Source organism: Callionymus lyra, chromosome 12, assembly GCF_982586985.1.
Source record: "Callionymus lyra chromosome 12, fCalLyr1.hap1.1, whole genome shotgun sequence".
Classification (NCBI taxonomy): domain Eukaryota; kingdom Metazoa; phylum Chordata; class Actinopteri; order Syngnathiformes; family Callionymidae; genus Callionymus; species Callionymus lyra.
The window spans coordinates 18,606,932-18,621,297 of NC_141829.1; the positions used below are offsets into that span (position 1 = coordinate 18,606,932).

The window sequence follows — 14,366 nt, forward strand, 5'->3', positions numbered from 1 at the left end:
TGATCGCCAACCTCTTTTGAGCGTTATTGAGCGATGGAGGACGGCTAGGGAATGTGCCACTGGAGCCAAAGTAGTTTGTCTGTATTTTGTAGCCCTTATAAGGTCAGAGTTCAACCTTTAAAAAACAGTCCTATAAAAATGTTTCTGAGCTTATTCAACTGGAAATATGAGAACTTCTTTGGTTGATCTTGTTAGTCAAAAAAACACTAAATAAAATTTCTTTATGCCCTTTTCTTCTTTCATACATACATAGTTCTTATGATATATCTTGATATTTGGATGAATCCACCATTAGATTAGATTAGTTTAGCTCATTATTATTATTTATTTTATATAGAAGACATTATCTTTTTTATTTTTGCCCTTCTATTGTCTGATATAAAGGCATTTTTTCTCCTTTCCTCTTCTTTCTTTTTCTTCAAAAGTCACAGTCTAGATCAGACCTTATGACTATATTTATGAGGCCCTCCTGAGATCAAAGGAAAACTCATCAGAAAGATGTGGAAACGAACTATTTATTTGTATTATTTATTACTAGTTCAACTCTAAATATGATTATAGGGCTCTGGTTTCATGAATTGTGTTCTTTATCTGTGAGTATTTTGTTAAAAAGTCAGATATTTAAGGCAATATTTTTGTTTTTTTGGCTTTACTTTATCGTATATATTTTTGTATATTAAGTTTTATTTTTGGTTGGTTCCCATTATATTTATACTTTTCACTCTTTTTTTAACTTGATGACCCCTCAATACAGACACTGTAAAAAAAAGTGGCCCCTGAGGAAATTAAAATTAAGCTCCATTGGAAATGGTTATTTCAATTATAAACATGATGCTTTATTGGTTTATGTGAAGGTAAATGCGACTACAGAAAAAAAAAATATATATACTACCGTTCAAAAGTTTGGGGTCACCCAGAAAATTTTGTGTTTTCCATGAAAAGTCACACTTATTTACCACCATGAGTTGTAAAATGAATAGAAAATATAGTCAAGACATTGACAAGGTTAGAAATAATGATTTTTATTTGAAATATTTTTTTTTTTCCTTCAAACTTTGCTTTCGTCAAAGAATCCTCCATTTGCAGCAATTACAGCATTGCAGACCTTGGGCATTCTAGCTGTTAATTTGTTGAGGTAATCAGGAGAAATTTCACCCCATGCTTCTAGAAGCCCCTCCCACAAGTTGGATTGGCTGGATGGGCACTTCTTGCGTACCATACGGTCAAGCTGCTCCCACAACAGCTCAATGGGGTTTAGATCTGGTGACTGCGCTGGCCACTCCATTACAGATAGAATACCAGCTGCCTGCTTCTTCTCTAAATAGTTCTTGCACAACTTGGAGGTGTGCTTTGGGTCATTGTCCTGTTGTAGGATGAAATTGGCTCCAATCAAGCGCTGTCCACAGGGTATGGCATGGCATTGCAAAATGGAGTGATAGCCTTCCTTATTTAGAATCCCTTTAACCCTGAACAAATCTCCCACCTTACCAGCACCAAAGCAACCCCAGACCATCACGTTACCCCCACCATGCTTGACAGATGGCGTCAGGCACTCTTCCAGCATCTTTTCAGTTGTTCTGCGTCCCACAAATGTTCTTCTATGTGATCCAAACACCTCAAACTTCGATTTGTCCGTCCATAACACTTTTTTCCAATCTTCCTCTGTCCAATGTCTGTGTTCTTTTGCCCATATTAATCTTTTTCTTTTATTGGCCAGTCTCAGATATGGCTTTCTCTTTGCCACTCTGCCCTGAAGGCCAGTATCCCGGAGTCGCCTCTTCACTGTAGATGTTGACACTGGTGTTTTGCGGGTACTATTTAATGAAGCTGCCAGTTGAGGACCTGTGAGGCGTCTATTTCTCAAACTAGAGACTCTAATGTACTTATCTTCTTCCTGAGTTGTGCAGCGGGGCCTCCCACTTCTCTTTCTACTCTGGTTAGAGCCTGTTTGTGCTGTTCTCTGAAGGGAGTAGTACACACCGTTGTAGGAAATCTTCAGTTTCTTGGCAATTTCTCGCATGGAATAGCCTTAATTTCTAAGAACAAGAATAGACTGTCGAGTTTCACATGAAAGTTCTCTTTTTCTGGCCATTTTGAGCGTTTAATCGTCCCCACAAATGTGATGCTCCAGATACTCAACTAGCTCAAAGAAAGGTCAGTTTTATAGCTTCTCTAACCAGCTAAACTGTTTTCAGCTGTGCTAACATAATTCCACAAGGGTTTTCTAGTCATCCATTAGCCTTCTGACCCAATGAGCAAACACATTGTACCATTAGAACACTGGAGTGATAGTTGCTGGAAATGGGCCACATCAAAATGTATAAATTGAGCCATTTTTGTTTACAAGCACCACAAGAGTTTGAGCGACTTTAAAAATATTTATTCTCAATATGTTATTTAATTTCAATAACTCTCCAAAAAAGGGGTAAATTCAAGATATTTGCCCGTCAGAAAGATTTAAGTGAATATTTAAAAACAAGTTTTAATTAAAGTGCTTTTACATCAGCTAGAAAAAAATAACGTTTTTATATTAAATAATAATATAAATGGCTTGATTTTATTGGATTGATTTTTAATCTTTTTGATCTTTCAAATCTTTTATGATTTGCTTTAGCGGCACACGCAAGTCAACTAGAAGAAAAAAATATATATTTGTATACATTGAAGCATTTTTGTTAACAAGGATCACAAGCGACTTAGGGGATATTTATTTTAATGTATTAGTTTAAATAATTAAAAGTAAAAATTCTCAAAAAATATAATTTAAAATGGTAAATGTTAATGTTACTCTTTTCATGTAGTGCTTTTACATCTGATAAAAATGAAAAGTTAAATTAAATACACTAAAATTATTGTGTTCCAACTATAGGCTTTTCACTCCTGTATTTTAATGGATGGATTTAATCCTCATCTCTATGCTCTCTGGGTCTGAATATGAAGTTCTAATAAATCCTGGTTTCTGTCTGAGACCTCGTCTTAATTAAAGCCGACGGACTGAACTGCTGGTCTCGCTCTGTGTTTTCTCTCCAGCACGCTCAGTGTGGACTGGACTTGAGACACGTGACCCTAATCGAGCTGGTCGGAACGTACCCGGCTCAGGTCGGCCGGATCCGTCACAGGCTGCTTCCTCCGGCTCTGGCCCTTCAAGTCAGGTACACACACACACACACATCAGTACACACACACACACATCATCACACACACACATCAGCACACTGATTGGCCCGGCTGACTCCACTGATGTGCGTTTCCAAGGTTACTGCTCCAGATTCCACAGAGGTCTTTCCAAATGGTCCTGGTGGACAAGCAGGGCATGGACAAGCAGCGCTACCCGTTCCCCATCACGGCGGCGGAACTGTTCACCACCATCGACACGTTCTCGCTGCGCAAGGAGGAGATGCTGCAGCAGCACGAGGCGGGCCAGACCTGCCAATCATAACGGGATCAGATCCACCAGTCCGTCACCTTTGATCTCGTCCGAAACCTCAATTTTAAAATAATATTTTTGCTTTTTTCTATATCAAAAAAAAAAGAAAATGTCTGGCATCTTTGAATAATTATTATTATTATTTAATATCATACACTTTTTAACACCAGAAATATGTTTTGTATAAAAAGTCTTTGAAATGAAAACTTGTGGCTCCTTTTGATCATTTCTTTTTTGTTGACAATCTTTTATCAAATAAGACCCGGAAGGTTTTGTTTGAGTGTTTTGGCCATGAAAGCCAGTCACTGAGTTTATTGGCACTCTTGGCGCAGCAGCTGCTGCACAGATGTTCGTTCATCAATGGAGGGAAGCTGTTGTTGTTTATCGGGAATCTGCTTTGATGTCTCTCATCGATCATCATCGTTGGAGACGAGAACTCTGATGTTCTGTGAAGGACTCTTTACTCTTCACAAGAAAGTGAGCAAGAGCCTCTTAGTCAGTGCCCCCCCCCCCCCCAAGCCTTTTTGGCTCCATGGACCAAACTAAGCAGCAAAAATGTAAAAAAAAAAAAAAAGACCAACATTTCATCATAACGCTGAGTCGGCAGGAAATTTCGACTGGTTTCTCTGCAACAACATGGTCCCAAATACTTTCGTTTAACTTGTAATATCTAGTTTTCAGGTTTATCTTTCTGGTAAACTTGAGCAAAGCAAGTATTTTGACCAGTCAAGAGTCACAGGCTAATGTTACGTCAGAGAAAACCCAGTTTTTTTTTAGTCCCCCCAAATAAACTAAAATTCAGTTAGTAATAAACAACAAAACAGACATGTTTCGTTCTGTGTGGCCTGGTAACAAATATCTCATGGAAACATTTCTACCGGTTTGACAATCCATTTTCAATTCTCACATTGAACATTGAACCAAATTTGGATTTATTTTTTTTTAGTTGGGTGACTTAGGTCTGTTTATTAAACTGAGCCTGAGAAACCTGGGTGTTGTTTTGACAAAGACATGTCTCTAGTTCAAGACTGCAAACAACGGACCAAAAACAGTTTCCTTTAACTGAGAAAAATGTAGTGTGTAATGGGTCGTTTATTCGCCACTTCAAGTCAAACAAAACACAAGCTTTACGATCGATCGGAAGCACTTTCTCCCGGTGACTGTACAGGTCAATAGTGCCGGGCAGAAAAGGTCCCAAGCTGTAGAAACATCGCTATATTTAAGGCAAATTTCCCATCCGGGAGGTCTTCTCTTTCCGGCCAAATGGTTCTTTCAAGTTCCCTGTGCCACGATCCCCCATTGAGAGACATCCTAATTTGTTATCTTGTAATCTAATCATTCAAATGTCCTCGGGCAGGGGTTTTCTTCTCTCCCTTCTTTTAGCCTCCCTTAGCCCCGTCTTGCTTCGTTCTTGGATCTACGATTCAAGGTGTTATTTGCAGATAAACAGATGTTTTAAATTACCGGTGTCGTATCTCTAATTCTGATCCAAGCTTGCCTCGAACCAGTGTGAATCAGTCAGGAGTGGAATGTTGATTGTGAATGTGTAGTCAAACGTTTGCGCTCTTAGATCAAGCAGTAATTTATACTTTCCATTTTGATTATCTTTTAGCATCAATTTAAGTATGGCGTATACTTACAGTATATAATATTTTTAATCTTACAACTTATAATATAATTTTCAATAATTAAGAAAAAAATGTGATATTCTTATACTTGAATAAACCTATTTTTTTGAATCCATTGAAAGATTTTGGTAAGATTAATATCACCCAAAGAAAAAATACTACTAAACTAATGCTTCTATGCTAGCTTAGCGAGATGATCACAATGGCACCTGTAATTACCACAAAGTGTATTGTACTGTAATGTTAATGTATTTTTAATGTAATTTATTGTATTACATAATGAAATTGAAATAATCACAAGCTTTACATTACAGATATTTTCACACATGTTTTATACAATAACATTTTTTCCTTTGTATAAAATACATTTACCAAGTAATTTTCAGGTTAAAAAAAATTCACCCAAAATAGTCTTAAAATAAAGAACAATCCAAATGAAGAAAATAAAAGGTTTTCTCTGGAAAGAAACGATTTTATTTGAAAATATTCCTGTGACACATTTGAGATCAAATAAAAGCTTGAATACAATGAATCCAATGCTTGCAAACGAGACAGAGAAGAACATGCATGTACATCCAAAGATTCTACAGTTATCAGGTATTGCACGATCCTCCCCTTCAAACAACATCGCCAGTAAACATTATTACTGCAACCGCCGTAACGCTGCTCCGGGGCAGAAGGCTCACCAGGGATGAAACCCAAGTGGTAAAAATCCTCAGTCAAGCAAAACGGTCCACAGGGTCGTTTTCGGCAAATTCCTCGTCGCAGTTTTAACCCTGAGCCCTGCATGGCGAGGCGGGTGTAAGATAGCCACCAGAGGGTATCAATCAGAACACACAAAATCATTTTTTTATTCGCTAAGAAAGCTGTTATCAGTGCTTTAGCTTTTTGTTCTTCACGTCCGTGCTGACGCGTCATCACACTGATACAGTGTCGGGGCTAAATGCTAACAATGTGCTCGTATGAGAAAGATTTCGATGTCAAAACACTCGAATCACAGACATTTTCATCAAACTATCTGAGTCTAAGTCAAGCAGTTATAGATTATACTGAGGCAACTTGAAATGTTTGATGTTGAAGGGATAGTTCACCCAAAATTTAATTTTAATTTTCTACCATTTTCACTATCTTGTCGACTTAAGGTTAGGATTATTTTCAGTCTCTTTTTGGAGTAAAATGCAGAAATAACAGGAAACATTGTTGGCAAATTCCGAGTGAAGACAGTACAGTACTACTTCCTGTCTGTGTAGCAGGTTAGCATTTTAGCTACTGCTAAAAATCTACAATCCAAATAATTCCTCTTGTCGAGGCTTCAATACAAGATGGACGTCGCAGTCTGTCAGTACCGAGATATTTGAAGTTTTTTAGCGTGTATTTTCGGACGAGGAGAAAAAAGAAAATGATTGCCGTTTGCGACAATCAAACAGACATACATTTTTGCCTTGAACTAAAAAAACACACAGATTACTCTGAAAATAATCCCAACCCTTAATCGAGGGCGAGTAGAAAACGAGTGATTTTTGCGTCAACTGTCCCTTTAAGCTAACGGGCTAACATGCTAACGGGTTAATGAGCTAAAGGGCTAATGAGCATGTTTTCATACTAAGAAAACATATGGTTCAAGTACTTTTACCTCAGTTCTTTAGCACATAAAGATTACATATTTGTGATGATAACACTTTTTTTCTAAACATCGAAGCAAAATCTTCACTTTTACATGGTTTTTATTTGGCACTAGTTTAAGTCCCCATCAGTAAATCAAACGCCAATACAAAATGGTGATACTACACCGGTTTTAGGCCGGTTTTGCCTCGCTAGCTTATACAGGAAGGCAACAAGTTTTATTGTGAAAACAACCTCAACTGATGCACTTAAGAGTCTCAACTGGATTAGTAAACTCTAGATGGTTCCCCTTAACTAGATTAACCGGCCACTAGTCTACTTGAGTTGGTCACAAGCATAGCCAGAGCAACCTCCAGCAATCGGGAAATTATCAGAATTATTACTTGAGTGGTTTAATAAGTGTTAATAACAATGAAAGTTTTGGCTTCATCATCATTTATTTGCGCTTTGAACAATTGTCTTTGTGCTATTTTCAATAGGTTAGAATCAACCTTGGTGTCATTTGACCCGATGCTACTTGGAGTAACATCGTGCTACTGGCTACATTCGAAAACTCGAAGTACTTAGAAAGATCCTGAACCTGTTGCACGAAATCGATCACAAATATTCAACATCTGAAATGAATATTTCCTGAATTATAGTTTGTCGAAATTTCTTTGCTGGGGAAAGAAATCAGACATAAATCCCGGACCCGGACCCACACCAATCCTGAGAGACAGCAACCTTTTGATGCTCTTATAATTGTGAACGTTTATCCTTTGTTGTGTTAATGAACTGTTTTATAATGTTTGTAAGAGTTTAATTAAGAAGATGATGGAGTAGATATGAGTAAGAGTAGCTACTGTATGTAGAGAGGCGACGTCTGAATGAACGAGTGAGTGATTGTAAAGTGTGGATTCATGTTTTATCGGATAAATACTTAGTAATACTTATTTTTCATTCATTTTTATTGTGTGACTGTGTTTCGTTACCTCTCTTTCTTTTGGGATGATTTCATTTGGATTCAATAAAACTCTGTTTTTGTTTCGGACTTAAATTGGACTCAGAAGAATTTGATCGTATTTCTGTATATTTGGGCTTCGATTCAACGATCTGTGGAATTATTACTTTATTGCAGAGCTTTTTAAATATCACATGACGATGAAAGTCTGTTTGAATTCTCATTTATTTGTCTCGGAGCGGGCCTTGCCAACGGGACTTTTGTCTGCAAAAACTTCATTCGTTTCCGTCACTTTTTGTCTAAAGGATTCCGGCTCGTGAAGATGCGTTCGTGCAATTATGACTCACACGGAAAAATATATGAATCCGTTTGTAAAAAGTCTCTTGTACGGGTTTGGGGGAACCTGGCCTGGTGTGACCCTAGTCTCAGTCTGGTGTAATTTCAACAAATTCCACTAGCGTTTTCATTTGGAAATTTAACGAATACACTTTACTTTTATAACTCGTTTCCTGCCCGAACGATCTTATCATCAGTGGTACCGTGAGTTTGCGCGGGTAAAACCGGATTGAATCCTAGTTAACGGCGCAGATTTCACTTCCTCCCTGTGAGTCATCCGATAAACTTTGCGTCGTATTACATTTTCGAGGCTAAGCCATGTCGCCCCCGCACTTGGTGTGAGTCCAGAGCTAGGTGGAGAATCATGTCCAACTATTCCAAGATGACTAAGGACTAAATCAGTTTAACCTTAAGCTCTTTTTTGTTCGGTATCTTGTTCCCTACGCTGCGTCGTTGTTGCTTGCTAACCACCCGGACAAACTCTTTGTGCCATTTAATTGGAATGTTGTTCACGATGAAGTCGATACACACTCTTTGAACCGATGGTTTTTTCAAACTAACCTGACTTTTCTCTATAAAAAATATCTATCGGTTCCGTGTGCTTCCGACCAGTCGCTAATAGTGCATCTACATTAGCATGCAGGAGTCCGAGGGATGAATCACAAAGACGTCACACCGTGTGCTTGCTCTCTAAGCAGGGGGTCGCACAAACACATCTGTCATATACAGCAGTGAACATGGGAGGGACTTGTGTGACTTCTAAGGCATGACGGGGCAGCTCTGGACAGAAATCCCGCAGAGGAAAAACCCATCAGAAACCTCCGCGGCCCCCTTTTTTTTCCCAACGTCCTCACTTGTTAATCCTTCTAGGCGTTTGTGTCTCATGTGCTGTGTTTTCGCATGCTGGATCGCAGCATCAGGGTGCACTCGTGAGGGACCTCCGGGTTTTCCACCATGCGCTGCCACACCCGCTGCTCCTCGCCGTGCGAGTCCATCCAGTCCACCTCGTTGCCGTAACTGGTTCCTGGAGGGGGAGACGGACAGGAAAACGCTTGAGTGAGCTTCATCGGGCGGAATTGAGAGAGGAGATCGTCCGCCGCCCGTTTCAAATATCGCCTGAATTAAGATGATAATAAAAAATACGCTTCACCAACACCACCGCTGTGTTCTGAGACATTCCGAACAAACTTCTCTAAATCAGTGACGCGGAACCAATTGCAGGAGACGTCAGTCAAACTAAATAGAATTCGAAATTGCTTTTTCTATCTCTACACCTCAGGATAGGGCAGAAAAAAATCAGAGTGTGTCTGACAAACCTTTTAAACACCCTCAAAAATCAATTAAAATGCTCTCTTTCGCCTTCATATGAAGTTGAATAATTAACCGATGGAAATGACAGTTTTTAATTTTACGTACAAATGTCCGTAAAACACAGCAAAAAATACTTGTCTTAACAGCAAAATTTCACCTTTTTTTCTAAAGTTTTCATCTTCCAATGAAGTGAAGTTTAAAGTTGTCCATCAATTAATGTATTACTTATTTGTATTTCAAATTTACCCGAGTTTCTGCTGAAAGTATTTATTAACAGTTTTATTACAACTCCTTTAAGAGGATTCTCTGTTTTCTTTCCTTTTTTGTTTTAAATCACAATTCTTATGGAAATGTATTTCAAATGAAATATCGCATAATACACATCTACACTATAATACATCAAATAATAACTTATTTAGGTTTGCTTTAATGATATCATCTCATAACTACACTTTATATGATGCATTAGATTTGTTTAATTGTTGTTACAAAAACTATTACAGCGGGTCTTACAGGGGTCCTACATGGGTCCTACAGGGGTCTTACGGGAGTCTTACAGGAGTCTTGCAGGGGTCCTACAGGGGTCCTACAAGGGTCCTACAGGGGTCTTACAAGAGTCTTGCAGGGGTCCTACAGGGGTCTTACAGGAGTCTTACAGGAGTCTTACAGGGGTCCTACAGGGGTCCTACAGGGGTCTTACAGGAGTCTTGCAGGGGTCCTACAGGGGTCTTACAGGAGTCTTACAGGAGTCTAACAGGGGTCCTACAGGGGTCGTACAGGGGTCTTACAGGAGTCTTGCAGGGGTCTTACAAGGGTCTTACAGGGGTTCTACAGGAGTCTTACAGGAGTCTTACAGGAGTCTTACAGGGATCTTATAGGGGTCCTACAGGAGTCTTACAGGGGTCTTACAGGGGTCTTACAGGGGTCCTACAGGGGTCCTACAGGAGTCTTGCAGGGGTCTTACAGGGGTCTTACAGGGGTCCTACAGGAGTCTTACAGGGGTCCTACAGGGGTCCTGCAGGAGTCTTGCAAGGGTCTTGCAGGAGTCTTGCAGGAGTCTTGCAGGGGTCCTACAGGAGTCTTACAGGAGTCTTGCAGGAGTCTTGCAGGAGTCTTGCAGGAGTCTTACAGGGGTCCTGCAGGAGTCTTGCAGGAGTCTTGCAGGAGTCTTGCAGGAGTCTTGCAGGGGTCCTACAGGAGTCTTGCAGGGGTCCTACAGGAGTCTTACAGGAGTCTTACAGGGGTCCTACAGGAGTCTTACAGGAGTCTTGCAGGAGACTTAAAGGGGTCTTACAGGAGTCTTGCAGGAGTCTTGCAGGAGACTTGCAGGAGACTTACAGGGGTCTTACAGGGGCCCTACAGGGGTCTTACAGGAGTCTTGCAGGTGTCTTACAGGAGTCTTGCAGGAGTCTTGCAGGAGACTTACAGGGGTCTTACAGGAGTCTTACAGGGGTCTTATAGGAGACTTTCAGGGGTCTTACAGGAGTCTTACAGGAGTCTTACAGGGATCTTACAGGGGTCTTACAGGGGTCTTACAGGGGTCTTATAGGATACTTTCAGGAGTCTTACGGTAGTCTTACAGGAGTCTTACAGGGGTCCTACAGGGGTCCTAAAGGGGTCACAAATCTCAGTTTGTTTCCAGATATAATTTGACTCACCTGTGCCGGCGCCCAGTCGGACTCCCCCCAGGAAGACGTTGCTGGCGAGCGCCTCCTTGTCCCAGACCGTGAGCTCCAAACAGACGTTGTTGAGGTCGCCGGGCTGCAGGCCGCAGTAGGTGAACGTGTGGTTCCACAGCGGGTTCACAGTGCGCTTCTCCACGGACGTCTTGTGTTTGGTCGACTTGTTGCTGTCGGGCAGCAAGTACCTGAAGCCGAGACACAAACTCAACGACCTGTCTCGGGCGCTCGCACAGAGGATCACTCTTTACCCTTTCACGAAAGGATCCGAGGTTCCTCCGGACTTGACCGCTGAGAGGTTCTTGCCACCTTTGACCAGCAGCTCCACCATGCCCCCTTTAGGCAGAGTGAAGTTACTCGTCTTTTTCCCTTTGAGAAAGCTTTTTTTCACTGGAAGAGAAAAACAAATACGGATTATCGATAGGAATGTCAATGACTTGAACCAGTTTTGTCACTGAAGTCACTTGGAACTCGAATCCCCACCTTTCTTGGTAGACAAGGATGCGGATGAATCAGAATGGACACAAATGGGCTCTTTTGAAAAACCAAGACAAAAAAAAACATTCAGGCGTCAAACAAATGAAAATGTAAAGAATGAATCAAATGGAAACCAAATGTAATTATTCAATAAATAAACATGAGCTGGAATCTCAGGCAAACATTCCAATGCTAGCTTTAAATATTAAACACGCACCTTGTATTTGGTCCAAAGGAAGCGTGAGGTTCTTCTCAGCAGGAATATATTTCAACACCACAGTCAACTCTCCTTTGTACGGCATTGTGGAGTCCAGGTTATTCTCCAACTGTAAACACATCGTTCAAAAACTTGTCGACAGATACTTTATATCCACGTGAGTTAGCATTGAAGCTCGTTTCTAATGAATAAGCTATGAATTTACAACAGATTTTACGATCTTTATCTTGTTTTTGGCCTTATTTTCCGCAAAACTACTTCCTTAACTCATTATAATGAACCAAACTGTAGCTCAAAGATTAAACATAGTGTTTAACAAGTTGCAAAGTCCTCTTTCAGCCTTTTGCAGCGTCGTTTTGGGAATATATGGTCGGCTGAAAAACAATGCTAGCACCCGTTAATTAGTGAGGCTTCATGAAACGGTGTCATGTTGTTTAGAGGTCAGTAGGTGGCGCCATCAGTTTAAAAATGATGTGATGTTTCATTAGAACAAAGGAAAATAGTGCAGAGACCGCCATCTAGTGGACTCTGAAAATATTGACACTGCTTCATGAAGCTTCATCGGACCATCACTACTTTTAATAACATGCAAGCATGTTAGAGGGGAAATAAAGTATTTAAAATGAAACCACATGGCCTTTGTATTTTTCTTTTAAAACATTTTTCAAAGTTTTGTACCTTTGAAAAATCCCTGGGAAATGACGGGTTCTTCAGCTAGTATATACTATTTCTTTTTCCCTCTTCCCTCTTGGTTCTGTTAGTTGAAGAACATTATAATCGTGGTTTAAGCAGTTAAGTAATGATGGGCTGATGAAGTTTCAGAGTCCACTAGATGGCGGTCTCAGCACTATTTTCCTTTGTTTTAAACAACTGTTCTAATGAAACTTCATATCATTTTTAAACTGATGGCGCCACCTACTGACCTCTAAACAACATCATAATGTTTATTGAAGCTTCCCCAGACCATCTTTACTGCTAAGTGTTTCTGGACCCGAAGATCCGCCAAGACTCTCGGTCCAAAGGGAGTTCAAGCACATCCGGGTCTTAGTCATAAGTAAGCCAAATTTTATTTGTCAGTCCTAGGAAAGAAATTGCTGAGCCCAAAGACCACACTTTTCATATACCAGTACCTACTTTCTATCTTTGCGATTAAACTGTGATTGGACTAGGGATGTGGATGGAGATTTACTGATTCGCACCGATTCAAATATATATACGATGAGGCTGCATCGGTATATTCAAGCTGTATTTAATTGAATATGTGGGTGAATATACGATGCTTCGACTCCAGGCTTTCTGCATTCTTTTATTCTTCTGAGGAGAAAATGCACCGTGACAAACACAAGCCGCTTATAATGAAGTCATATCGTGAGGATTTTGTTCTTCATCGTATCATGACAACAGAATTGATTTTTCCCCCCGCCTATCAGTTATTTATTAGTATCGCTACTCAAACATCTGGTATGCATCAATATATACTGGGATCCGTAAATTTACAGTCAAGAAACTTTTTTATTAGTTAAAAAAAAAATTACCAACTTAATAATACATGTACATTAAAGGAACTGTTTTTCTTTACATCAACTTTATGATCCTGGTTCCTACCTTTGGCTGTAGAGCGAACCACTCCTCCATTTGTGAGTCAAACTCCCAGGAGTCAAAGGTCAGCTCCACTTCTCCGAGGAAGCTGTTGTGACCGAAGCGGTCGTGATGCCACACGGACACCTGCAGCGTCCTGGTCTCCAGCTGCGAGTGGCTGATGACGTACTGGAAAGAACACGGGCGTGTTATTCGGCACGACTCTCATCAATAGAAATTGCGGGAGGATTGTGATTTCCAGCGGGACTGACCCTTAGATTCTCGTTGAAGACAGGGTTAATGCTGTTGGCCTTGATGCTCGTCTTCCTCTTGCTCTGCCGTGACGTGTCGGGCAGAAGGTACGACTTCACGTAACTGCATGAAAGGAAATGTGCGTCACTGGCAGAAGAAGACGCTTCCTCATCAGTTTGTCACGACATTGAGATTCATCTTAGCTACAACCAATTTATCTGGAAATTAAACTAATGATCATTTAAATCATCAGATCATTTCTTTTCACTGATTATTCTTTAACATTGACTTTTTTTTATGTTGAAGTTTACACTGAATTTATTTAAAAACTAAAAAAACAAGAGTAAAAGAAATGTAATGGTTTAAAAATCAGATTTGAATGTATAGAAATGTCATCCTCCATAGAAATGCTGTATTTAAGGACGTCCTATGAAATCGAGGATATCTTTCGGAAACGTCACTTTGCTTACGCGTCAGTGCGCTGCTTCCTCTCGTCGCCGGTCGCCAGATTGTGACACTCCTTCACGAGGACGTTGAGAGCGCCGGTTTTGTAGCTGTAGCTGATGTTGAGCAGGATCTCGCCGCTCACCCGGGCGTTGCCATAGTCACCGGTCTCACTGTACATGCTCATCATGCTGTTGATGCTGCTCTATTAGAAGAAGACAGGACGCCGGTGATGAAGGAGTCACGGACAAACACCTTCCAAATGACGTCTGCAGCCACGTAAACAACTTCATTATGGGCTTTATAAATGGAACACGGAATAAAAAAAAAACCTCCCTTCATTATTTCAAGTTTTCGTTTCTACATAAACTCAGAGAGAAATCGCTGAATTCAAGTGAGGCTTTGAACAAAACATCAAAAATATTCGGAGCCTTTTATGATGCAGTAGAGACAC

The 14,366-nt window shown here is 40.3% G+C and overlaps 2 protein-coding genes across 4 annotated transcripts in view; one reads left to right on the top strand and one right to left on the bottom strand.

Moving 5' to 3' along the window:
• srpx (sushi-repeat containing protein X-linked) overlaps positions 1-3,626 on the top strand; it is a 21,828-nt gene extending 18,202 nt beyond the window's left edge. Inside the window, exons 9-10 of the mRNA XM_087804837.1 lie at positions 3,031-3,152; positions 3,256-3,626. Coding sequence (XP_087660963.1) covers positions 3,031-3,152; positions 3,256-3,439 — 306 coding nt within the window. The 3' untranslated portion in view covers positions 3,440-3,626. The remainder of the gene's footprint in view (positions 1-3,030; positions 3,153-3,255) is intronic.
• A 1,880-nt stretch (positions 3,627-5,506) lies between these two features.
• sytl5 (synaptotagmin-like 5) overlaps positions 5,507-14,366 on the bottom strand; it is a 55,433-nt gene continuing 46,573 nt past the window's right edge. For 2 of the 3 annotated variants that reach the window (XM_087803419.1, XM_087803417.1), the window contains 7 exons: positions 13,939-14,117; positions 13,489-13,591; positions 13,244-13,405; positions 11,639-11,747; positions 11,196-11,334; positions 10,924-11,132; positions 5,507-8,978 (listed from right to left, as the gene is read on the bottom strand). In XM_087803419.1, the coding sequence (XP_087659545.1) occupies positions 8,836-8,978; positions 10,924-11,132; positions 11,196-11,334; positions 11,639-11,747; positions 13,244-13,405; positions 13,489-13,591; positions 13,939-14,117 (1,044 nt within the window). In that variant the 3' untranslated portion in view covers positions 5,507-8,835. Of the gene's footprint in view, positions 8,979-10,923; positions 11,133-11,195; positions 11,335-11,427; positions 11,479-11,638; positions 11,748-13,243; positions 13,406-13,488; positions 13,592-13,938; positions 14,118-14,366 lie in introns of all 3 variants that reach the window. The other variant, XM_087803418.1, reaches the window with a different exon arrangement.